Source organism: Cupressus sempervirens, chromosome 4 (genome assembly GCF_028749045.1).
Source record: "Cupressus sempervirens isolate cs-2001-9-10 chromosome 4, ASM2874904v1, whole genome shotgun sequence".
NCBI lineage: Eukaryota > Viridiplantae > Streptophyta > Pinopsida > Cupressales > Cupressaceae > Cupressus > Cupressus sempervirens.
Window position 1 is genome coordinate 198,458,691 of NC_143121.1, and position 26,482 is coordinate 198,485,172.

A 26,482-nucleotide genomic window follows, 5' to 3' on the forward strand; every position below is an offset into this window, starting at 1 on the left:
GTGGAAATAACTTAAGGAGATACAACAACACTCATTTACAACTGAGTCTGATACTGGAATGATTAGCAGGTTGTTGTTGGACTGTGTCAATGAAACTATCATACACTGAATGTTGTATTTTATGGAATAGTCGATAATGTTTGATTAAGTTGATAGTTGTTATGAACTATTTTTATTTTGAAAAACTTAATAGCAAGTAAAGGGTGGTTGCTACACGTATTACTAAATAGATTTCTTTATAACCTATGATTCAATTATTTATTACTCTTAACAAACATTGCAGTATGGCACATGTGTTTTCTTATTACAAATATTGACTAATTTGTACATACAGCACACTACTCAAAATTGGAAAACTTGTGAGCATTTTGATTGTACATACATTCGGAGGTAATAACAGAGATCACATTTATGTAAAAATCTGTCTGTGATAGAGATCAAATTGCTGTAGAAACTGCTCATACCTCTAAATTACCATTAAAATCGATCATAAAATAGGCTTAAAATTAAAAGGGCCTTGTATATTCATTTTGCGCCAATGAACATGAAAATAATTAAGTAGAGCATTTACAAAGGATGTGAATATCCTTAGATCTTATTCTTCAAGATGACAGATGAAAGTCAATCGTCAAGCCAATCCAGACTAAACTGTTCTTCCACAATTTGAATTCTAAGCTCGGGAATACAAGTCTTCTTCAACCGCAACCACTGTTCACCAATCGTCTCATCACAGGTAACGATCTTCAAGCAACTCAGTTCACAAACAGCAGCAGGTAACATTGTCAGACGGGAACATTCTCTCATATCAAGCTCCCTCAATTTTTTGAGTTGTCCTATTTCCTTTGGAACTTCTTTCAAGCCCTCACACAGTGAAATGTCTAGATATTCCAACTGTTCAAGTTTCCCAATTGATGCAGGAAGCTGTTCCAGGCGTGGTAATGCTGATAACCTTAACATTTTTAGACTTTTCATGTTTCCAAAATCATAAGGTAAAATTTGAAGCTGGTGGCAGTTGGTGATAGAGCATGACAGAGTGGAGGGTCCATTGCAGATACCAGGAAGTAATTCCCCCGAATCATTGCTGTGATCGAGGTTAAAGTCTTGTAGCTTCGTGAATGTGGATACATTTCCAAATCCTTCACACAAGCTCAAAGATAACTTCTCTATATTCTTCAGTGCTTCAATGCTCTGGTTTCCACCAAAGGGTGAAATCAATCTCTCCAAGCGGACACTCTTGAGTTCAGTGAGAGATGATAACACATCTATACCTTTCACTGTTGCCTTGTTTGTACCGCAATTGGATATCATCAGAAACTTCAAATTTTTCATGGATTTCAGAAATGGGGGAAGAAAGTATTCTGTCGAATCAAAGAGCAACAATAGGGCCTCTGTTTCAGGGAAGCTCATATCATACCAGTCACTTTCCTCCATAGGGCCTGCATGTTTTAAATACAAAGAAAATCAAATTAGAATTTTATGTACTAATAATTACTACTAGTTATGTATGTGAACGCACACACAACCAAGTTGCCTAGAAAAGTGATGTAAACATTATTCAATTTTTTGAAATTCAATATTTTTTCACCCTATAAGAAAACAAAGAAATGTTTTTATCGTGACCAAAATGGATGTGGAAGAGTTTTTGAATAACTTACCGGTGAGAATGGATAGAAATCCAGAACCAATTGCCTTATTTCGGAGCATCTCCCTATCCTTTAATGAAGCCGAGTTCTTTCTTTCTATGACCAATCTTTCGCGGTGGAGTATATTGTCATGGTGTCCCAAATACAGGGCTAAATATCGCACTCCATCACGCTGGGAAAAGTAGAGCTCCGAAGCATTTCTATTACCATCTGAAATTGTTGTACTTCCCCTGTTAAGTGCAAGCATGTCAGGTTGCTGTCGAGAAACATGATTAAAAGAAACCCAATATATAAATTAATGTAAAACAAAGACAATTACCTTGAGTTACTAGTCAAATTTATCAGATTCCTGCTTTCGAGTTGTGATAAGAGGGCAAAAGCATCATTCCTTTGTAGCTTTCTAACATAAACCCAAATGTCCAAAAGCGCATCAGCACAGATTTTCCTGTCGCTGGGAAATAATCCGAGGTCTAAGAAACATTCCTTGAGAAGACCATCTAAGGAGTTATTACTGACAAAATCAAGGGCATACTGCAGATACTGACTGAGTACATCTGATAAGAAGTAGATACTGAGCCCTCTTCTGTGAAAATGTGATGTATATTTTCGTTTAGAAATATTGTTGGTCGCCCTCTTCCAAGCCTTGTGCGATTCGCCATGCGTAGAGCTTACAATCATGGACACCATTTCTTTAAGTATTTTGGACGGATTCAATTTCTCTCAGATTTGAACCTTTATACTGTTGCGTAATTCTAAGCGGCTTGTCCTTAACAGTGCTTTCTTTTCTGCAATTCTTCTCTTTGCAAGGCTAATAGATATGTCTTCTCTATATAAGAAATAAACTCGGCATATGGAAGTTACATTGGAAATCTGCATTATCAGCGTATACGCGACTGAGTCTGTAACGTGCATAAATCTCATTTATTCCCTTTCATACTCTCTTTCCTTTGTCCTCGCACGAAAGTGCGTATATTTTTTTTTTCCTTTCAACTCTCTTTCAGAGGAATAGATTAATAAAAAAAGTGGGCTAGTGTGGGTTCCCCGTTTGCTTCCATTCAAGCCCATAGGAAGCTGACTTTTTTGCGCGTTTTGTTTATCACACATCGATATTATTTAAAGGTCATATAAAAACAGAGAGGAACCTTTCTGACCGCATTTCAGATTTTCTGGGTTATTATTATTCTTACTTTTTTGGGACCATATTTTATTTTATCCTGTAAATTATAATATCTTCCAAATATTCTATCGAAGTGTTCAATTATAAAATGACGGTATCTTTAAAGGAGCATTATATATAAATTTATGAAAGATGTATATAAAAATGTCTTTTAGTTATAATATGAGAAATCATGAGTATGGTTATAATACTTCAATAAATTAATGTTTATGATATGAGAATGATCATGGTGTGATTACTAAAGTCGTACTAAACATTCTTAGTACATAATTCAAACTATTTTGTTTAATGTTCTTTACCTATTGATAAGGTAAGATACATTACAAGTCATTTGATAATTTATTATAGCTCAATTAATTTTTGACTTAAATTGAACCGATGTACTTTCATTTTCATTTAAACATTAGGTGGTCAAATTGTGCTACTAAGAGCATGTTGTGGATATATATATTCATATCAAGACAACAATTCATCGTTGAAAGTTGACAATCAAGAACTAAGGAGTTTTTCTAATCTTTCTTGTCAGACAACTTACTTTAAAAAATAAAATCTATAAAGAATAAATAAACACTAATAGTCATGTTCATAGTTTTAAAGGTTCTACTTAGTACTATAAACTATTTTTGAATCTTAAGACCCCTCACAAGCTTTGGAGAATGATTTAAAACAAATTTAGGATGTGGCCATTATCTTTTGTAATTAGCTAATACCTTATTTAAAAATACCAGACTAAAGAGGATCTTCATTTCAAAGTTTCGTACACAATTAATGAAAAAGTTTCTTATAAATAATGAAAGATTGAATTATACCTAAAATTGATAATCTTAAGTTAATATACATTAAAATACAAACACTCTATTGAATATTGGGTGATCTCATTGTAGAGGTCGTTGTTCTTGGTGTTGGACATAATAACCATTGGGTCATCATGTAGAAGAAAGATACAAATATAATTTATAAGCGAAAATGTTATTATTATATGAAAAAATATGGAATGGCTTAGGATATTCAATTAACAAGTGGTCTTTGTCAAAATTCATTTTATACAAGAAAATACATGATTTTTAGTCATTAAGTTTTCCATTCATCTGACTATTTTCGTTAAGCACAATATTCTCTAGTCACTTAAAGATATAATTTACTACTGCTTTTAGTTTCCTCATATCTAATAGAATCCATATTAGTAATTTAATTTATTTGCAATGAATAATATAAATTGCAATATCCTTTAATGGGTTGGCTACTAAATGCTTTAGATATCTATTGTCTTAAACTCTACATTACCAAAACGAGTCAAAGAAATATTCCTCTTAGTTGAAAAACCTCACTGCTTGTTAATGGTGACTTTGGCCCTCTAATTGTATAGAAACTTTAGAACTAGATTTGTGGATCTATGTTAGCTAATAATAATGGTTCAATTAGGATGCACTTGTAGAGATTTTTAAGGAAACTAAATAGAGTGGGTAACTCAGCTAAACCTTTAGCTCTATAATACTAGTGAGCATATTCTTGTAGAGTTCAATTATATTAAAGAGATAAAATAATAGATAAGATCAAATAGATTATTCATACCTATTGTATGATAAAATCCTTTATTTGTCATTAAATAACTCCTATGATAGCTTACTATTCTAGAAAACTAAATATACAAACATGCATTTTTAAAAAGATTACGAATAACTCACACATGCAACAAAATATGTAAGAAAACATATCTCCAAAGATTAATCCCCTTATTCTCTTCATACCTCAACCTTGCAACCTAACGTACATAACTCTTTAAAGATATGTTACACTAACTCTCAAAAATTCAATAAAATGTCTTCTAACTAAATTATCTAGTTTGATAGAACATGAGCTATATTAGTCTAGCAAAGGAAAACACAGAAAACATGGTCATTAATATAGACAAGTACAAATTGTTTTATCTGACAAAAATATAGTCTAGTAAAAAAAAACCTACAAATATTACTCTGAATATGACAAGAGAACCATCACCATGCCTTAAATTACATTAGCTTAAGTGATACTACAAGTATAATTTAATTTGACATTCTCTCCTACTAGTTCTTTGTTCCCAACGAAGAAAATAAGAGATTAAGACATCAAGATAAGATATTTGAAAAAGAGATAATTGGAGGACATGTAATTAAAAATAAATAATAAAATATGGATTTAATAGAATACTTATGGTTAGTGATTTTCTATCTACACTTCTCTTGTTTTATTACTGATTTATATGCATGCAATTCCAATGATTTTTTGATATGTGGATCTATAGAAAATTAATCTTTTTGATATATACAAAAATAAATATTAGAAAGTAAAGTCCACCAATATAACCAAGGGGGAGGGTGGGAGTGGGGGGTGAATCAATTATGCATTTTAAATAAATTAAATCGACTTTAATAGTGAGCAAGTTTCCACAATCCATAGTAATATTACTTTCTACTTCTAGAATTGATTGTGTAAGAATTTTTCTCATCAACATTTTAGATCATACACCATGATCCATTGTCAAGATGAAAGAGAGAAAAAAAGAAGAAGAGAAAAAATTAATTTTATCAAATCTCAAACATATAACTAAAAGATATAACAACCACAAGATGATAACCATGAAAAGTGACACAAGATATGTTAACTAGGGAAACCCTTGATCAAAAGGAAAACCCTAGTGGAAATGATGCCCACGAGATGATGTACTAATAAAGAAGCTACATTTGAAAGGATGTGACCCTATTAGGAGTCAAATGAATATAGTCAATGCATATGAGCCCCTATTAGGAGACTTTGAATCTCTATTAGAAGATTTCAACCATAGTAGGAGTTATTCCAACCCTGTCAGGAATTGATAAGAAGTCAATTGAATCCATTGTCCAAATTGCTTTAGAACTGTTCTCACTAAACAATTCAAGATAACATATCCATGAAAATGAATTGACTAAAATAACAATTATGTTGTCAATATAGTTCCCTTGAAGTTCCAAAATGTCACCAACGTCTATCTCTACTTTGATCCTAGAAGAATTTACATCCAAGTGACTGTGCACTTTAATGTTTCCTATGCAAAATATATATCTTTAGAACATTAGGTTATATCTTATTTCCTAAGTGACTGCACACTTTAGTGTTTCCACAGGCATGCAACTTTCCCTATCGTCATATCTTCCTAGATCTACAACCATTGCAATCTTGCTTTTCCAAGAAGCATGAACCTTTGAGAATGTGAGAAAGTGATGTGTTGACACTTGTCATGGTGGGTCCATTCCTCTTTAGTGGGCTGCAATAGGTTTTGGATGTGTTAGAGGTTATACATGTGGCTCATTCCTATTGGCTGGGGAATTGAATCTACATATAACTTCAAGGTTTGATCTCCATCGTCAGATGGATTAAGATCCATGGTCATTGCTTTGTAACTTTATAGAATAGAAAGGTAGTTAATTCACGTGACAAAGCGAGGTCTTGACCTGTGGAATTTGTGATGTCACCTCCCTTGTGGGTTGCAAAGTTGAGCTTGTTAAAACAACGTGGAGATGTCAGGGCATGTTGGCAGTTTGGTGTCTTTTCATTGGTCAAAATGTTGACATGGGTAGTATGTGGGCTAGTTTCCTTTCATCATCAAATCAAAGTTGATCAATGGTGGGCACTTTCCCGCTTTCTAAAGATGCAAGGATTTTTAAACAAAGTGGGTAAGCACCTTGCAAACAAGTGTCTTTGCGAGCCCAAGTAGAAGTCAAACAATTAGGGGCAGTGGTTAAGTTTGTAGTTTCACTAGAAGACAACAGTTAAGTGTGAAAAGGTGTTTATGGTCAAACCTAAGAGGCCATGGCAGAAGTAGAGTCTCTATTTCACAAAGTTCTAATCTTATGACAAACAACTATCATAGGGTCTTAAGGTTAAGATTGTCGATCACTAATATCATGATAGAGTGTTTGCTGCTTGGTCGTATGGTCATAAGAATGAAGAGATTAATCACCAAAGAAACAACATGGTTAACCTAACCTTTGTCATAGGATTGTGGATGGAAAAATAAAGTGTTGCAATGCTATGATAAGCCATGCATCATGAGATTGTCGGGTAAGCTAGATAGTGGTAAGATGCTACGCCAAGGGTTGATCATAAGTTTGTGTTGCCATGTCATTGTGAGATCACAAGGAAATGGTGTGTCGTAAGATCATAAGAAGGATTAAAGGTGCTCTTGACCAAAAGATAAACTAATGATTGTAAGATCATAGGGGTCAACTTCTAGGCTAGGGATGATACGAGGGTTTTGACTTTATTAATAATTGTAAGATCATAGGTCCCTAGGTTGACCATGATAAGGGTGTTTAACTTGTCTAAGCTGGAAAAGAAAAGAGTCTTCAACCAATAGAATTGCAAGAAGGGTACTGGAGGAACATTGAATAATATTGACCTACTGATACATTTGACTTGGTGTTCTGATAGCGAAGAGGAAATAACTCTTTAATGATGCATCAGATCTTAATGACCGTGTGTAGATTGCTTTCAACATTTCCCATGCCTAGTAAATGCAAAAGAAGCACACACTCATCACCTAGTTATCTATCTACCCAGTTGTGCATTAATGGTTGTCATTCATGTCTTCTTGAGGGGTTCTTTTGGATAAAATATTGGATTTCCATGCATTTGGACGTGTACAATGATCAAAATTTTCTCCACATTTGCATGATTGTCCTCTGTAGCTTTAATTATAGTGGTTGAGTATTGCTTCTTTATGAAGCTATCCTAGTTATGCTTCAACTATAAAAGCAAGTTTTGTTACTCTCCTAAGGATTCTCTCTTTTCGGATTGCTAGACCTCTTCTATAATTTTGCCTATGCTCAATAGAGATCTTCTATGTTGTATCCATTTTCTATCATCTGGGTGTATTATCTTTTGGCTTATCTATGATATTGAGATTGAAAATGTGTAGATAATGGTATATTTTGAGAAATCTATTAAGTTCTAGTGCATTCATTGGGAAATAAGTAGACCCACATACTATTTGGTGCATCACCCTCTAGATTAGATTAGGTAGTTTTTCTTACATGCATTCCTTCTCCTTTTTCCTCTCAAGAATTAGTTAGGCGCATATTGATAGTAAAGGAAGCTGACCTTCTTCAGAGACTCAATCTCAAGTTGCAAAGTCCTACATTTTCAAGATTGTTTCCATGTTACATGAGGCTACCTAAGAAGTATTCCCCCAAGCTAGGGTGAATGCTTTTGTGTCAACAATTTTTGGCATGCTCGGTGGGACTAGTATCAAAGTATTCAAAATCAGAAGATTTCATGCTTATGTTGAAGAGATAGTACCACCTTTAGTGTTCAAGGTTTCAAGAGGCTCATTCTCCAAGTAATTGGCGACTCCAAGCTTCAAATGCATATGGTTCTAGATCAAAGTTGTTGTGATTCATGCCCAAAGCTCACACAAGGGCATTTTCTAGAGGTAATTTTCAGTATTCTAGGCATTCATTTTCAAATCCTAGAAGAAAGAAGACTAGATTGTCTCTATCATTAGTTAGGAGTACAAAAGAAATCCATACACCTGCAAGATCCATCTCTACTCCTCCTTTTGTTAGATCTCAGCCTAGAATACCATCTACTTAGATTAATAGACCACTTGTTTATATGGCTAGAGCTCATACTTTTGCCACCTTTAATGGTGGGAGTCCTATCCTATTAGCTCAAAGACATGATATTTCAATGTCAGCTCTCAAAAGTATACTTGAATGCACTGGTGAAACCTCCATCTCTCCTATAGAACATATTCAAGAAGTCTCAAATCTTTGTAATATTCATGGTATTATTGAAGATGATGTTGTAGTTAGGCTTCTAGCCTCATCCTTGAAAGGAAAAGCACTACAATGGTATAAAGGTTTACCTTATAACTCTATTACTAATTGGAATGGATTAGGAGCAGGGCTATGTAAGAATTTTGAGGATAAAAGTGATCACCTATCACTTTTAGAGTAGCTAAAAACTATCAAAAGAGCAACCCATGAATGCATGATAGATTTCAACTACAGATTTTAGGAAACATGGGATAGGATAGCTACTTTAGTAAAGCCTTCCCCTGGTAATGCCTTCTTGCATTACCTTAAAGCTTTCAATAGTGATATAGCTACCACAGTGCAAAATATGGGAGGGGATACTTTACCAGATGCTTATGAGATTTCTATTATGGTAGGAAATACTTTGAGACAAGGAGGAAAGTTAGCTCCAAGGCCTCCAATGCATTTCTTCCCTAATAGGCCTAATCATCAGCCTACTGTAGCCCCCATCCCTACCATGTATACAAGTCAACCCCTTTCTCTAACCCCTCAAGCTTCCACATCATCTAGTGAGCTAGGAGAGTTTAGGGCCCTAACGTGAGATTTTGGAAAAAAGTTGGAAGATAGAGCTTCTCTGTGATTCAAAAAGTGAGTAACAAGGTGGTAACTTTGAAAAGGAAGCAAGCTCAAAATAGTAAGCCTCCCCAACTATAGTATCAAGCCCCTATGAACAATAGGCCCTCAAATCAAAATCAAAATTATGCTCCTGCTACAAATGCGAATCAAAATAGAGCCTTGGGTCCCCAAAAAAAATTTTCTCAAGAGAAAGATTTCTACTCTTCTTGCAACTATTCCTATGCCTATTGCATGTGCCAAAAGGAAAAATATTATTTGGCATTGACTACCCAAGATCCTACAGTAGGACAACCATATAGTGTTAGTCAACCTACTAATGCTTCTTATTTATAGCAACAAAATGATTGTTCTTTCATGAATCATGAAGTAGAGGAACACTGTCATGCCAATCATGATGTTATAGCTCACAATACCAAGAGAAAAAGAAGAGCCGTTGAAGATGCTACACCCCTGTCACCTAATCAACCTTCAACTTTAAATGTTGCTCCATATATGCTAGTAATGAATTCCCAATCCAATGTTGTCCCTCGATAGAAACATAACACAAGAAACAAGGACCTTGTTGAACCTTAGGTTACTCAACCTCAGTCACCTACCCATGCAATTCCCAAAGCTTCAACCAAGGTAGTCAACACTCTTGTTAATGTGGTAGATCAAATGAAAAGGACTAATATAAATATCTCCATGTGGGATGCTATTGCCACCATACCATTGCAGAAGGAATTGCTGCAAAAGGATTTAGAGAACATAGAGGCCAAGAATCAACTACCTAGACAGGAGAATGCAACAAGCTTTGTGCAACCAATAAAGGAAGGAAACATAAGTAAGAAAATTAAGCCTCTCCCCTTTTATGTTTCCTTGATCATAGGAGACAAACTAGTCCACAATTCTATGATAGATTTAGGGGCTAGTAGTTCTATAATGCCCATGATCAAGGATGTCCTTTAGTTGGATGGTAGCTCTGTCAAGACTGTAGGGGTCTTAAAGAATGTGGAGATGACATTACATGCTTGTCTTGGTTGCACTATAACCCAAGATATATCAATAACAGAGGTAGAACCTTATTTTTCTATCTATCTTTCTAGAGACTTCACACTACACAAGTAGGTGGTCATAATGAAACATATTGGTCTTGTATATTCTTTATGACAAGATATGGGGCAAGAGCTTCCCTAAGAAAAGAACCTTTAGCCCTTAACCACATAGAGACTTATACTCCAAGCCCTATAAACATGAATTGTACAATTAGGGAGGAGGAGGAAGTGTACATATTCCATAAGCCTACTACTTCATTAGTAGAGGTTCTTGACTACCTTTAAGATGAGTGGGCTACTGCTTATTAGTTTGATCCAATACAAGAAGCCAAGGAGATAAGCCTTGGGATATATTGTATATTTGAAAAAAGTGTCCTTATTCCCAATCTCATGAAAGAAAAATAAGATACAAATGGAGTGTGGGAGATGTTCTTTGATGGTTCAAGAAAAAAAAATGGTTCATGGGCTAGTGTTATGCCAATTTCTCTTGAATTGGAGAAGTATCACTCTTCTTATAGGCTCCAATTTAGTTGCATGAGTAATATAGTAGAGTATGAAGCTTTGATCCAAAGTCTTCAACTTTCACAAAGTATGGAATCAAATCTTTAAAAGTCTATGGAGATAGTTAGCTAGTTGTAAATCAAGTGAGGAATCAAAATATCGCAAAGAATAACCTCCTTAAGTCATACAAACATAGAGTATGGGATCTTCTTGAAGGATTCTAGGCTTTCAATATCCAAAGTGTCCCTAGAAGCAAGAACAAACATGCTAATAGGCTTGTAGCCATTGGTGCCCACTATGAAATACTAGAGCATGTTGTTAATGATAAGGAGAAACAAATTAGAGTTTTTGTGAGGCTTTTTGTTCTTTATAATTGCACAAATTGGAAGGTGTTCAATTTTGATGTACAAATTGTAAATTTCTTGTAGAATGAAAAAGAATTCTTTGCTAAAAATTAGTCAAAACTCCAAAGTCAATATGGGGATCGGATCATGAATTTGAACTCTAAAAAATTACCTAAGGGTCTCATTACCTTGGAAGGAATTTTCAATTTTGATGATCAGGCAAGGAACAAGGGTTCAAATCTGATTGCAAGTAAGGATGACTATACACCTGTCATTTTTGCTGATGGGAAGATTCTTAACTTAGGGAAGGTATGTAATGAAGATAAACAAGAAGTTTTCATTAAGTTAAAAGGTTTTGACCCAAGCCTATTTCAACATACTATTGATTTGAATCAAGATGCTAAACTTGTTAGGCAGAAGCAAAGGCCAGTTAACCCCAAGGTTGAGCCATTAATGAGAAAAGAGTTGTCAAAACTCATAAAGGCTAATAAGAAGAGTGGAGAAATCAAACTTTGTGTAGACTTTAGAGACCTCAATAGGGCTTCTCTTAAAGACCATCAACCTCTCTCTTCTATGGAACCGATCCTATCCAAGGTTGGTGGTTTAGAGAGATTTTCTTTCTTGGATGGTTTTTTAGGCTATAATCAAGGGCTTTTCCAGGAGTCAGACCGACATAAAATAACCTTCACCACCAAGTGGGGCACCTACGCCTATTGTAAGATGCCATTTGGACTAACAATGTTGGTGCCAATTTTGGAAGGAAATGGAGATGGCTTTCAAAGGTGTAATGGAGAATTTTGTGTTAGTGTATCTTGATGATATAACTATCTTTCCTAAACATGCAACAGATCACTTTCATCATTTAAGGTAGATATTTGTTAGATATAAAGAATATGGTGTGTCACTAAATCCCAAGAAATGTGTGTTTTCCACTAAGAAGGGGAGGCTCCTAGGGCACATCATGTCAAGATATGGATTGATGATAGGTCTAGAGAGGGTAGAGGCAATTCTTGCTCTCCCACTTCCTGCTCATAAGAAGAAGCTGCAAAGTTTCCTTGGTAGGATTAATTTTGTGAGAAGATATATTCCAAACCTTGCTGCCATGGTTAAACCTCTTACTACCATGTTAAAGAAGAATTTGACTTTCACCTGGACTAGGGAGGGGAAAGCCAATTTCGAAGAGATTAAGAAATCAATTGCCTCAACCCCCACTCTTGTTAATCCTAAGTTCGATAGAGATTTCATCCTTTACTCCTTTGGAGGAGAATCAAGTTTATCAATTGTTTCAACATAGCTCAATGATAAGAATTTGCAACAACCCCTTATTTTCTTTAGTAAGGAGCTTAATGATTATGAGGGTAGATACAGTTATGTAGAGAAGCAAACCCTTGCTGTTGTGAGGGCTCTCCAAAAATTGAGACATCTCTTATCTCAAAATAAGGTCCAACTTTTGGTTCCACATTTAGGTGTTAAGGATTTCCTCCTAAACAAGGATATCAATGAAAAAAGGGTTGGGTGGATTACTAAGGTAATTGAATATGACATTGATATCAAGATCACCAAGCTGATAAGAGGTAAAGGAATTTGTGAGCAAATGGCTTCATCTTTTGAGATACCGAAGGAAATTGCCCTCTTGATTCAAGGTGAGCAACCAGTAGAGAATGAGGGTCAGTTTGATTGGATGCATGACATGAAAAATTTCCTACTAGAAGGAAGGTATCCCCTAGAATTAAATAGAATAAAGAGGAGAAAATTTATATTACAAGCTATTACCTATGTCTTTGTGGATGGAATATTATTTAGAAAGGATTCTGATGAAGTCCTATTAAGATGTATTTGTGCTAATCATTTCAGTAGGTTGCCAAAAGATTTTCATAATGGTCATGCTAGTGGCCATTTCTCAGCTAGAATTATTTCCATGAAGATAATGAGGGCTAGCTATTATTGGCCAACCTTGTTTAATGAATATTATAGGTGGTTAAGGAATTGTGAGAAATGTGTTTTCTTTTTTGGAAAGAAAAGGTTTGTTTCTCTTTCCCTCAATCCCATTCAGGTTGATCAATCCTTTGCTTAATGGGGTTCGGATTTTATTGGTCCAATAAACCCACCCTCTAGCATTGGTCACAAATAGATCTTGGTAGCCATAGATTATTTCACAAGACAGATAGAAGCAGTGGCTCTTAAGGATGCAACAGAGGCTTCTGTGGTTGAATTCCTTAGTGGAATTGTAACCAGATTTGGCGTTCCTTGCACAATTATATCTAAAAATGCCAAATCTTTTGTTAGAGATTATATATGCTCTTGTATTGTAGAATATGGGATATATTTGAGCACCTCCTCAAATTATTACCCACAAGGTAATGGCTTGGCTGAATCCTCTAACAAGAACTTCATCATAATTATGAAGAGGACAATTGAAGATAACCAAAGGAGTTGGCATCCCAAGTTGAAGACAACCCTTTGGATTGAAAAAATCACACCCAAGATGGACATTGGGAACTCCCCATTCTTGCTAGTATATGGACATGAATCCAAGCTTCCTATATCATTAGAGTTCTATCTCTTGAGCTAGCTCATCAATTGGAGATAGAAGAACATGACCATATGACAATCAGGTTGGCATAACTGATTAAATTTGAAGAAAGAAGCAAACAAGCTATGCAAACCTTGGAAACATATCAACAATAGATGAAAAAGGTCCTTCAACAAGAAGGCCAAGGCTAGGATATTCAAGGAAGGAGATCTTGTTCCCAAGTGGGATGTAGACAGGGAAAAACTAGGGAAGCACTCAAAATTTGATCCATTATGGAGTGGTCCTTATGTGATTATCGGTTGCAAATAGGCAAATGCATTCTAGTTTTCCAAACCCAATGGTGATGTTCTACTAATTCCAATCAATGGAATTTATCTCAAGCCCTACTTCTAAAGAGGGTTAATATTTTGCATGCACATAGTTAGATAGTTTGCTTCCTATTCTTCCTGTTTTCAGGGAAGTGCATGAGCACATGTTATTTTGAAAAGATTGCAGAGGGTTTTAGTTCCTGGCTTCAGTTGCAGAGTTCCTAATTTCTAGTTGCAGAGGGAAATTTTAGGGTTTCACAATTCACAGGTTTCATGTTTTCATTACTCCATAGCCCAATGGATATTTTAGATCACTGATCATATGCATAGCAGGATTGCATCCCCTCTGAGTCGCTAGAATTGTTAGCTATTTCTCCCTCTTGCCAAAATTCATATTTCATATTTTGCAAAATGTCTAACAGTCATTCAAATATTTGAATTTAAATTAGGGCACACAAAATATATATCTTTAGAACCTTAGGTTATTTCTTATTTCCTAAGCGACTGCACACTTTAATGTTTCTATAGGCCCACAACTTTCGCTACCATAAGATCTTCCTAGATCTATGGCCATCATAATCTCACTTTTTCAAGAAGTAAAAACCTTAGAGAGTGTGAGAAAGTGGTGAGTTGACACCTGGCATGATGGGTCCATTCCTATTTGGTGGGCTGTGATAGCTTTTCGATGTGTTAGAGGTTATACACATGGTTCATTCTTGTTGGTTGGGGGATTGAATCTACATGCAACTTCAGGGTTTGATCTCCACTGTTAGATGGATTAAGATCCATGGTTGTCACTTTGTTGCTTTATAGAACAGTGAGGTAGTTAATTCATGTGATAAAGTGAGGTCTCAACATGTGGAATTCGTAATGTCACCTCCCTTGTGGGCCACAAAATTGAACTTGTTAGAAGAACATGGAGATTTCAGGGCACGTTGGCAGTTTGGTGTCTTTTCATTGGTTGAAATGTTGACATGGCTAGTATGTGGGCCAGTTTCCTTTCAATCATCAAATCAAAGTTGATCAGTGGTGAACACTTTCCCACTTTCTTAAGATGCAAGGTTTTTTAAAGAAAGTGAGCAAGCCACTTACAGACATATGTCCTTTCGGGCTTGGCTGGAAGTCAAATAGTTAGTGGTGGTAGTTATGTTTGTGGTTTCTATAGTAGACAATGGTTAAGTGTGAAAATGTGGTGCAGTTAGGGTAAGAAAGATGGTCAAACCTAAGAGGTCATGGTAGAAGTAGAGTCCCAATCTCATGAAGTTTTGATCTTATGAAAAATAGCTATCATAGGGTCTTAGGGTTAAGATTGTTGATCGCCAATGTCACAATATAGTATTTTTTGCTTGGTCATATGGTCATAAGAATGAAAAGATTAACCACCAAAGGCACAACATGGTTAGCCTAACCATTACTGTAGGATTGTGTATACAAAAATAAAGTGTTGTGATAATACAATAGGCCATGCATCATGAGATTAGCGGGTAAGCTAGATAATGGTAAGATGTTATGCCAAGGGTTGATCATAAGTTCATGTTGTCGTGTTATCATGCTGTCGTGATATCACAAGGAAATGGCGTGTCATAAGATTGTAAGAAGGATGAAAGGTGCTCTCAAGTAGAAGATAAACTGACTATTGTAAGATCGTAGGAGTCAACTTCTAGGCTAGGGATGATACAAGGGTTTTGACTTTATTAATGATTATAAGATCATAGGTCCCTAGGTTAACCATGAAAGGGTGTTTCACTTGTCTAAGCTAGAAAAGAAAAGGGTCCTCGACCAATAGAATTGTAGGAAGGGTACAAACGGAATGTTGAATGCTATTGACCTACTAATACATCTAATTTGGTGTACGTGGTTCCATCCATATACAATTGAATTACAAACAATGAGATTAGAAGATTTTTGTTATAATGCCAAACTATATTATTTTTCTTTTACTTACTTCATTACTTTTCTATTCTAATCCTAGATCTCAAAAATATAGTCATCAAGACCACAAGTCATCTTGATAGATATAATTATTACAATATAAAGTCCTTCCCCAAAGGGGAAATAGATGAGCATACAATTAGGCAAAGTAACATCTTCAAGAATACAGATTGTAGCTCCACACATGATCCAAGAAGGAATCTTCAAGGCTATAGAAAAACTTGAAATCAAAAAAACCTTGCAGAAGAAAATAAGGTCACACATTACTTAATATGCTAGGAATGAGCATGCTTCAAGAAAAGAGAAAGGATAAATCTTTGGAAAAATGAAATGAAGTTGTGAGATCTTAGGAGAGTGATCCATGATAGGTCCACACAAGGGAACCGATTTTGTAGAAATAAATAACATAGAAAATAAGGTCTATTCCAAGAACAACAGACATGAACACAAAATAGGAAATATTTTTAGTTCATGTGAGATTTCTAAAGAACCCAAGAGGCTATTGCATCACCTACTAAGGTGGAGTCAAACCCTATTAAGGTGGCTTCTCCTATTGTAGTCATGTTGGGGTTTTCTTTTCTTTTTCTTTTAATTCTCTATTCATAATAGGACAATTCCATTGAGGTATTGATTTGTATGTTGATAGAGGTTTCTCATGGTAGTATGCTTCTTTCCTTGGATCTTTCTTCTAAAGTATGGGTTTAATCTAGAGGTTCCCTCCTTCTCTCTCAAGGGTGGATCTAAATGGTGGTCATAAATGTTTAAGGTTTCAGGATTCCTTTCAGAACCTACAAGCAATTTGCTTCTTTGTTGGCCCTTCATTTTTTAGTAGAAGGGTTTCTTTCTAGTTGTTGGTTCATAGTTACCACATTAGTCCCTTTATTTTTGAAATGCAAGTTTCCTGGGTATTAGCTCCCATATTCTGTATGGTTTTTTAGCTCCATTAAAATTCTATTTGAATTCACTTCTTTTAAATTCCTTTCTTTTTATAATTTTGAATTTATGTTAGTATTATTGTTGGCTTCAATCCATTTAATCCTACTTGATTAAATTTTTAACTTCTTGTTGCCTCCTTAATATATCTTCCTCTTGTTATATTTGTGAGTCATGATTTAAATGGGAAATAATCCAAGTCATGAAATAATATCATATAAGTGTAAATCAAATATCCTTAAAACTAACACATGCATGTTTTCCATTCTTTCAATTTTATTTTCAAACATGGGCTAATAGTAATGCAATATTAACTATATTTACCATTCATTGTTTCATTTTTCTATTTTATGAGGTACCAAAATCTCAATCATGGATCAAGAAACAAGAAGATATATTTATATGGTGGATTTGTAGTGGGACTCTTAGCCTAAAAAACCAGCTATGTTCATATGGTATCTTGAAAAAAACCTATGAAAAAACTCATCAATATCTTCTACTTCAAACTTGAATAACTCTACTCCATTAAAAAAAATATAAATAGAGACAAGGTACTTTGTTTTAACTCATTCAAACTCATAAATTCTTGATACAACTTCTATAAATTGACCAATGAAGATAATTCTATCAATCTATCATTTGGGAATGGTACACCAAACTTCTATTCATCAATGCAATCGAAATTTAAGCATTGGACACCTCTAGCCAAATCATTGACAATCTAGAAACACACCTTTTGCAATATTAATCTCCACATTGGAGTTTCTTGACCAATTATTGAGTCTATGCACAACAGTCTTGAGTCTCCAAATTGTGTTTGACGATCCATAACCATTATTTTTATTGAATGTATGATGTGGTGAGTGTGGATAGAAGAAGACATTTTCTTTTAGAAGGATATTTGCGAGAAAGGAAGGAAGGGTGAAATACAAAATAAGGTTGAGTTAACACACTCAAAGAATCAATATCGACTCAAAATATTTGCATTGAGTGTTCATTCATTTGGGGAAGTGTATGATCATTATGCAGTCATAGCTAGAAGAAAGATGTGACATTCATACTATTTGACAAAATGGTTGATGTTTTGGAGATATAATGTGGTGTTAAATTTGTAATTTTCAAATTTAATATTCTATTAGATAAATATTATAGTTTTTATTTTCAAATGTGAAGAATAAAAATCCAAATGTAATGTATGAATATAAATTTGTGTGGTTTATTAAGTGAAGAAATAATCCACCTACAAATACAAGTTATTTAGTGGATTTGTGTAGTACAAAACAAAAGGCCAATGCTATTATACTGATGAGGGAAGATTAATTTGCATTTTTATAAGTTGCATTTTGTAAATTATGTTCAATATTTTTGAGAACAAGTTTATGAGTACCTAAGAATGACTCTACTATAGTGCATTATTTATAGGCTCATTTTATTTGTAAGAGATCACCTTAACAACAGGTAGAGACTTAGAAGTGTGCTAAATCTAGAATGGGGAGATACCTAAGGACAATCCTAGATCATATGCTTAGAGGATTAAATTTGTTAGTAAGAATAGAAGAAATTTAAATTGTGAAACAATGATTGTACTTCACTTGAACAATTAGGTGCATGCCATTTTCGATAAATCCTTGGAGAGGTCTAGATTCAAGATAGTATCTGCTAGGCTCAAACCAAGGAAGACCTTTTTAATTCAAGACACATGACAAAGCGTGTAGAGACATTTATTTGCCTTAAATAATTTTAATATGACAACAATATACTAAGTAAATGCTCTTGAAAAAAGACAAATAACTATTTAGTTAAAAATGAGTAAATATCTAGCTTAAAATGAAAGAATTAAAAAATTAACAAAATAAAAATTCTATTTATTACTAACTTTGGTAAATTGAATTCAATATATTAATTATTTATAATAAAAATACAAACTATTTTTTTCAGCAAAACATTATATTTATATTAATAATAACTAGCTCAAAAATAGCTCTCAGAGAAAAGAACTAGAAAAGAAAAGCTCTGGTCATTGCTTGATACAGAAAGGATGTAGAAGAAGAAAGAGTGCATCAAGAGAGAGTATCTATCAACACTAATGAATCTTGTCCTCATGATGCCCAAATTGAGAATATTGTGATTACAAAGAGCCCAAAAGTCATATGAATACAATTTATTGTTTGGTGTTGGAGAAAAAACCGAGAGCTAAGCGAAAAGTTGTCATAAAATTTTCCATCATTGATCTTCATCCAAAACTCCAATTGAGATTGTGATATTAGAAAGCCATTTGACGCAAGTGCAACCCAAGACTCTGAATTACATACAATATTTCAAAAGAAAAAGTGAGATCCATAAAAATAAAAACATAAAATATTATTAAAAAAGAATATAACATAAAATATAGAATGAAACCCTAATAAAGCATTTTATTTCTCCTCCCATTCATACTCCTTGGAAAATCCTCAGTATAATACTATTAGGAAAAGCATAAAAAAAAACTATTCCCATCAACTGCAAAATAAAACTAAATCACAAGTTAGTCCGTTTGGCTGTAGGAAAAAGAATATGAGAATAGGAATATGAATTCTTGAATTGTTATTCTAGAATAGAAAATAAGAATACAATATTCCTATTCTTGTTTAGTTCAGTCGGGATTTGATGGGAATTCACAGACCCAAAAATTTATGCTTTCTAAAATAAATAAAACTATAAAAATACTTATTCCAATTCTACGTGGAATTCCAAATGTTATTTTTTAACTAAAATTAGAATACTTATTTTTATTTGCAATTCTAATTTGGTGCACCATAAAAACAAAGATGTGTTGACAGATCTCAACTTGTACCCAGACGATATTCTTCTAATGAAGCGTTAAAACATTGAGGAAAATATGAACCTATTGTAGAGGGCATATAACTTTTAAATTGAAAATTATTGCATTTTGGCATATTATAACTACCAATTTGAAAATCATTGCTTTCCTGCAACTTTCAGAGTTCAGGAAAGACACCTCTCTGTGGAACGAAATTTCTTCGAAATTCAAATGCATTTCTCCAACTTCACGTAAAACTGAACATTATCAAAACAACACGTCGAATCATTCACCATTTTAGAACTATGTAACTCGCCATGCATTTTCCTTAAAAGGTTGCATTAATGCGGTTTGTTTTTTGGTCTTTTGTAAGGCAATGTCATACACGTCGTCTTTTTATAACAGATGCGGCAAGTGGCAGAGGAATTGAAGTTATAATGAAATAGGCATTCTCAGCGTACACCCAAAGAAACTAAAATAAATATTGCTTCGTGGAAGATAATTCATGCTCCTCAATAAATATCGTTGAAATTTGATTCTAAGTCTGCATCCTCATCACTTCTACCACTGAACCCCGTACTTTCCCTATGCTCTCTTGCAGACTTCACGGAAATTAATCCGAAATCCCTTTCTAATTGCTTCGAAAGAGAGGATATTTTGGGAGGTGAAACTGTATAAGTATATGCATAAATCGTTAATCCATGCTGCAAAAGAATTAAAAAGTTATAACCGATATTTTTCTTCAAAGAATAACTGGAGCACAAATTGTTTCGATTCTTCGCCACAAGTAACAATTCGCATCTTCAGTCGTTGCAAAGCTATAATTGTGAGGATTGAACATAACGTACCACTTGTGGATTTCTGTGTTTTTTTTCTCCGTGGGGCAAACTGCGAATACGATGAAGATGTCATTGGTCAAGAGTGTGGTAATTCTTCTCCTTTTCGTTTTTTGTAATTTGAATGTTTCTGGCAGGCGCAATCTCGATGCCCATTATAGGGAAAAGAATTACCATGCAAAGTTCATCCCAAGCGGGGATGAGATAAAGACACAGTGTCCATCATCACATCCGAGTTGCGAAGGCAAATTTCCAGATAAAAGATGCTGCCCCCCGCCCAAGAAGAAGGCGTACAAATCGGCGCCCTAATTCAGTTGTGTCATAATTAAAATATTCTCTTTAGAGAATATCTGTCAATAGCTCTTCTACAGGTGTCTGTCTTTGCTTTTCTGATTGTTGTTAGTCAGTTATAGATTGTTTTTTCAAATCTTTCTGACGTTTGAAGAAAGATTGTTGTATATATAATTAATAGTATCAATGGCGAACAATTGATTAATATTTCAAGCGAGACATGGTCCGCTGTTTTAATTCTATCACACTCGTGATCGTGTCTTTCATCATTCTCTTCTGCGTCCTATTTTACTTCTTTGATTTGTTTCATTCTCCTCTTTTCAGAATTAATATTCTCTTTGATTAGAAAAGCTAAGAGAATATTAATGGCACTCTGTAGAATACAAGCTTAGCATCAAATGTAACTGTGAGGACCATCATCCCTCCCTGCAGTTTGCACAAATGGATTTCTGATTGGATTACAACCACCGTGATCATGTTGATAAAGAAGTAGCCAAAACCTTACTCTGAATCTGAGAAATCAATGGCCTACCTAGAGCACCAGAATGCATTTAAAGAGTATCTCAGGAGCCTAAAATCTCTTGTTTCCGTTTAAAATTAAGTATTATCAAAGACATAAAAATATGCTGGATCAGACTGTAAACTTCCCCGTGGGAACAGACCTACAAAACCCTTATCTTCGTAGAGATGAGAATATTTTTGCATTTATTGAAAACTAATTAATTTGAAAAGAAGAGACATTCAAACAAACAATTCTGATGGCTCCCTTGGTTTCGCGCCCCCCGGGTTTTAAGGTTTACATAAGGTTGTAAGATGAAAAAATTGAATTATAAATATTATAATTATGGAGTAGGGTATGTATCTTAGAAGTATAGGTTGAATTAAAAAACCATGATTGGTGTGGTGGACTTAAAAATAACATTTTTTCTCTTTTGAAAAGAGAACACCAATTTGCCAAATTCACACAATATACATCAATCAAAAATCTATGCAAAAGAGTAAAAATTGTTAAATTTATATTGATTGGTAAATATATGTTAACATTTATTTATCTATGCAACAACAATGATACACCCTTTTGCTTCACAGTTAATACAACTCAAAATTTTCACCAAATTAATTGCAAATGCTCAACAAAAGTAGATTTGTGAATATAAAACGATTAGAATAGATAATAAAAAGCCATTGCCCTCTTCAAATACTATCAATTGAATGTACATTACTAGAATAATAGGATCAATTCATTTTTAATTTTCTTTCTAAGTAATTAAAAGCATGTTAATAGTTATAAGACCCCTCATTTAATGCAAAAATTATATATTCATTTAACCATCAATAAGACACATGTAATTGGTTTGGAACAACTTTTCAATATCAAATTAAAGTTTTTTTCATTATTACTTTTATTATTCATTTCTAAAAATATGATATAAGAAACATAAAATTTAGATTTAAAATTTACTATTTAATATAATTGTAAAATATTTTTTAATATAAAATTAATGTAAACCTACAATAGCCTTTAAAATGAAAATCATCATTGAAAAGTTACAAATTTGAAAATGAAGTAAATTAGAGTCTTTTAAGATATATGTATATGTATATGTATACACATACACATACACATACACATACACATACACATACACATACACATACACATACACATACACATACACATACACATACACATACACATACACATACACATACACATACACATACACATACACATACACATACACATACACATACACATACACATACACATACACATACACATACACATACACATACACATACACATACACATACACATACACATACACATACACATACACATACACATACACATACACATACACATACACATACACATACACATACACATACACATACACATACACATACACATACACATACACATACATATATATATATATATATATATATATATATATATATATATATATATATATAGAATTGCTTGATTAAATTAGATTTTCTCCTAAAAAATTGGTATGCTGTCAAAATCCTTGATTGTCAAAGAGTAACACTATTTTGACACACATAATAGTTTTTTTTTACAATAGATATCTATGTGATTTTTTCACATTTAGTTTTTTAACATCCATGACAAGTCCATGGAGATATTTTGATGTCTTTATGGTTAGTATTTCATAGTTTATTGATGTAAAAAATTAAATAAATACTAATTTTTACGTACATTATTTTTTATTCATGTAAATTATTTTGTATTGGTTTAATTTTATAATACTTTTTTTTTATAGAAAGATGACTCGACTATGGATGTTTTTCTTATTTTTCATAAATTTTAATTCTCTTTTAAACTATTTTTCCATGAGCATCTAGTACATAGGTTAGTTTTCGATAATAAAACTATATTCAATTGTTCGAAAAAAATGTACACTTAAAAAAATTTAAAATATATGAAACCCATAGTCATTAGAAAGCTCATTCCAAGTACTTGTGTTATAAAAAATGACATGTCTTTTGTGTTCCATTTGAACATGGTAATTGAATTTAGAAGCCATGAAAAAAAATACATCTTATGCCCTCTGCAAAACATCTCTAATTTTGCACTTTAATAGAGACCAACTTTCTATCAAAAATGCATTCCTATTTTATTTTTGATTTGTAATATTATTTTTATATTTATTAAACATTGGGATCACATCTGGGGGATTCCATCCCCATGGTAGAACATTACATTTCTATAATCTAATGAGCAGACATTAATGTCTCATTACATTGTAAATACTGCACAATACATCACATCATACTAAGAAATTTCCTATAGTCAATCGAGATCCCTTATCGCACCAAAGCATCTTTCTCCTTATCCCTCCAATTCTTATCTCTCCATAGTTTCTCCTAATCCCTCCAAGGCAATAAACTATCACCACCTTATATCTCCCAATGCAAATGACCACTACTCTATCTCAGTAAGGCGTGATAGTGTGTGAAACAGAAAAATCTTGACAAGGCAGTGCAATTGGCAAAATAGGATGGTGACGGGGAGGCTAGAAATGCCTTGTGAAATCTGCAAAGTAGGCAACAACTCGCACATGGGATGAATTTGAAACAACAAGAAAGGAGTTTCAAACACAAGACCTCAATCAACTAAGCCTCGTGACATAACCGTCATGTTGTGGGGTGAACCCCAAGTGCCTTCCTATTTTTGATTGAAACTATTTTGGATTGTTGATACTATAACTGGGAAAAAGTTATATATTTTTTATTAATACTCCTATCAAAAGACAAAGAAAAATTGCCAAATTTTGGATTGTTAAATTGGTTTTTTCTTAGCAACCTACCATGGTCTTCCTCTAGGTTCAAAGGCCCTTGAATGCTTTTGAGCCTCTTTGGTTGATATATTGCATAAGAAACTATCTGACTGGAAAGGATCGATTCCAAGTTGATATGGTAAACTTCAACTAATCAAGTCTACTCTCCAAAGTGTTGGAAATACAATAGGGAAAGTAAACTCTAAGGGGGTGTGGGGTGAATCAGTTCCTCCAAAATTTAACCATAAATTCATTCACCACAAATCCATCTCATAATTTGCATGTAAATTCAAATAGCTAGCTAAACACATTCATCCATACTATGAAAGAAAATAACATTCAACACATGTATGGAACAAGGTATTTGGTTACCCAGAAACCTTACAATGAGAAGGTAAAACTAGGGTTGGGATGACACCCACAAATCTCCACTACTCCAGTAATAAAGTGTATCCAATGAAGGCTACAATGTTTGATCATAATATCTACCTTGTGAAAGGTCTACCTTGTTAAAGGCTTACAAATTTTTTAGATCTTACCCTATTAAAGGATTTCAATACCCTATTAGAAGTGTGCCTAATTGAAGGGCTTTAACTTACAATGAAGTAAGCACCCTGTTAAAGGATTTACAATAGCCTGTTAAGACTACATTATTAAGAAATTTAATTGATTCACCTGTTAGAATTTCTCAGTAATGATCCTACAATTAGCATTTTTCTGGTAGATAACAAATCACCTCTTTCTTGATGTGTACTTGATCCTCACTGATCAAATGTATCTCTTTTGTCCTCTAATTCTTTTCCTTTGTTCTCCTCTAACTGATTCTACAATCTATCTCAATTCACAATACCTAAGTCACCATGAATGCTCTATTTTCTCATGAAAACTTCTCTCTTCTCTCTTTCTATATTCATACAAAGTTTACGGTTTGTCCTCCTTAAATAGACCCGATGACTTAGCGTTAGGTGTGAATCAAAAATTGTAATTCATCCATCTAACCACTCAAAACTATTGTTCTCAGATTAGTTTTGACAATTGAGTATCAACACACTTAAGAAATTTCTAAGTTGATGTTGAGTATCTTATAGATGTTGAGTTATAGTACGTGTCAAGCCAAAAATTCAACAAGTGTCAAGTTATTGAAGTGCCAAGCAAGTTTGAAGTGTCGAGTGACAATTGATGCCGAGCTAGTATATGTGTCAAGCAAAGTATAGGAGCTGAGTGAGATAGAGTAACTATAGGAACCAAGCAAGACAAAAATTCTATTTGTGTCAAGCATTAGCAATTAGTAAGTGTCAAGTAACATAGAATCAACATATGAGTTGGTGCCTTCAAAAACTCAGATGTAAACTATTTTTGAGCTGACTCAAGATTAATCTTAAATGATCTAAGAGATAAGATCAAATCTTTTACATTCCCTATGTGATCAGCATGCAACCAATCAAAAAAATGAAGAGAGCATGCAATCAATTGGAAAAGTGGAAAGAATTGAGTGAGAAAAGATGGATGAATCTCAGTCATAGATTCATACCTAACCCTAAGTCTCAAAGCCTTTATAAGGAGGTCGAAACCCCATAATTCAAAGTAGAGTGGAAGTGTAAGAGGTCATGTGGAAATGCATGAGTGAATGCTAGTGATGTTTTGGAAGGGGTGAGAAGACTTGGTGGAAGAACAACATTGCAAAATCAGTTTGTCAAGAAAAAAGTATCAACACTTCGAATATAGATATATTAGATCAGGAAGGAACAGATCAGATTAGATAGAACAAGGATTTGGAATTAGAAATTGAGGATTGTAAGTCATTGGATCAACACATTCTACTATACTTTCTAACCATGGTATTAGGAGAATGAAAATCCTATGAAGATAGGTTAGCTTAACAACTATTTTGTAGAACCTTTAACAAGGTGTTAAATCCTTTAACAAGGTGTTAAATCCTTTAACAAGGTGTTAAATCCTTTAACAAGGTGAATTTCCAAGTGAATGTTTGTAAATCCTTTAGATAGTTCACTTTTAATAGGGTGTAAAGCCTTTAACAGGGTAGGCCTTTCACGAGGCAGACCATTGTTGATGGTCAAACTTTATAACCTTAACCAGTTACATATTGCTGCAGTGATAAGTTGTGGGTGTCAACCCTACCCCAATTTTACCTTCTCTTTTTGGAGGGTTTCTGGGTGATCAAATGTTGTGTTAATATTGTTACTTTTGATTCACCCCCCCTCTAAAAGTAAATCTTCCCACTTGTAAATTCCAACAATTGGTATCTATACTAAGTTCTCACAAAGAAAAGCCTTACAACTTGGAAACAAGATCTAGAAATGGAAGACTACAAACTTGGGAAGATCATAGAAAACTAGGAGATTGAGATACATCTTATTCTACATTCTCTAGAAGAAGCCAAGGAAGAATTGAGGAAATCCTTAAAAATAAGAAGA

General features: G+C 33.9%; 1 protein-coding gene across 1 annotated transcript; it reads right to left on the bottom strand.

The window, feature by feature from the left end:
- Positions 1-500: 500 nt before the first annotated feature.
- On the bottom strand, positions 501-2,430 carry LOC149560677 (disease resistance protein ADR1-like). The gene is made up of 3 exons (XM_089823639.1): positions 1,963-2,430; positions 1,656-1,873; positions 501-1,436 (listed from the first exon to the last, which is right to left on the bottom strand). The coding sequence occupies exons 1-3, from the start codon at positions 2,328-2,330 to the stop codon at positions 622-624; spliced, it is 1,401 nt and encodes a 466-aa protein (XP_089679765.1). The 5' UTR covers positions 2,331-2,430; the 3' UTR covers positions 501-621.
- Positions 2,431-26,482: the final 24,052 nt, after the last annotated feature.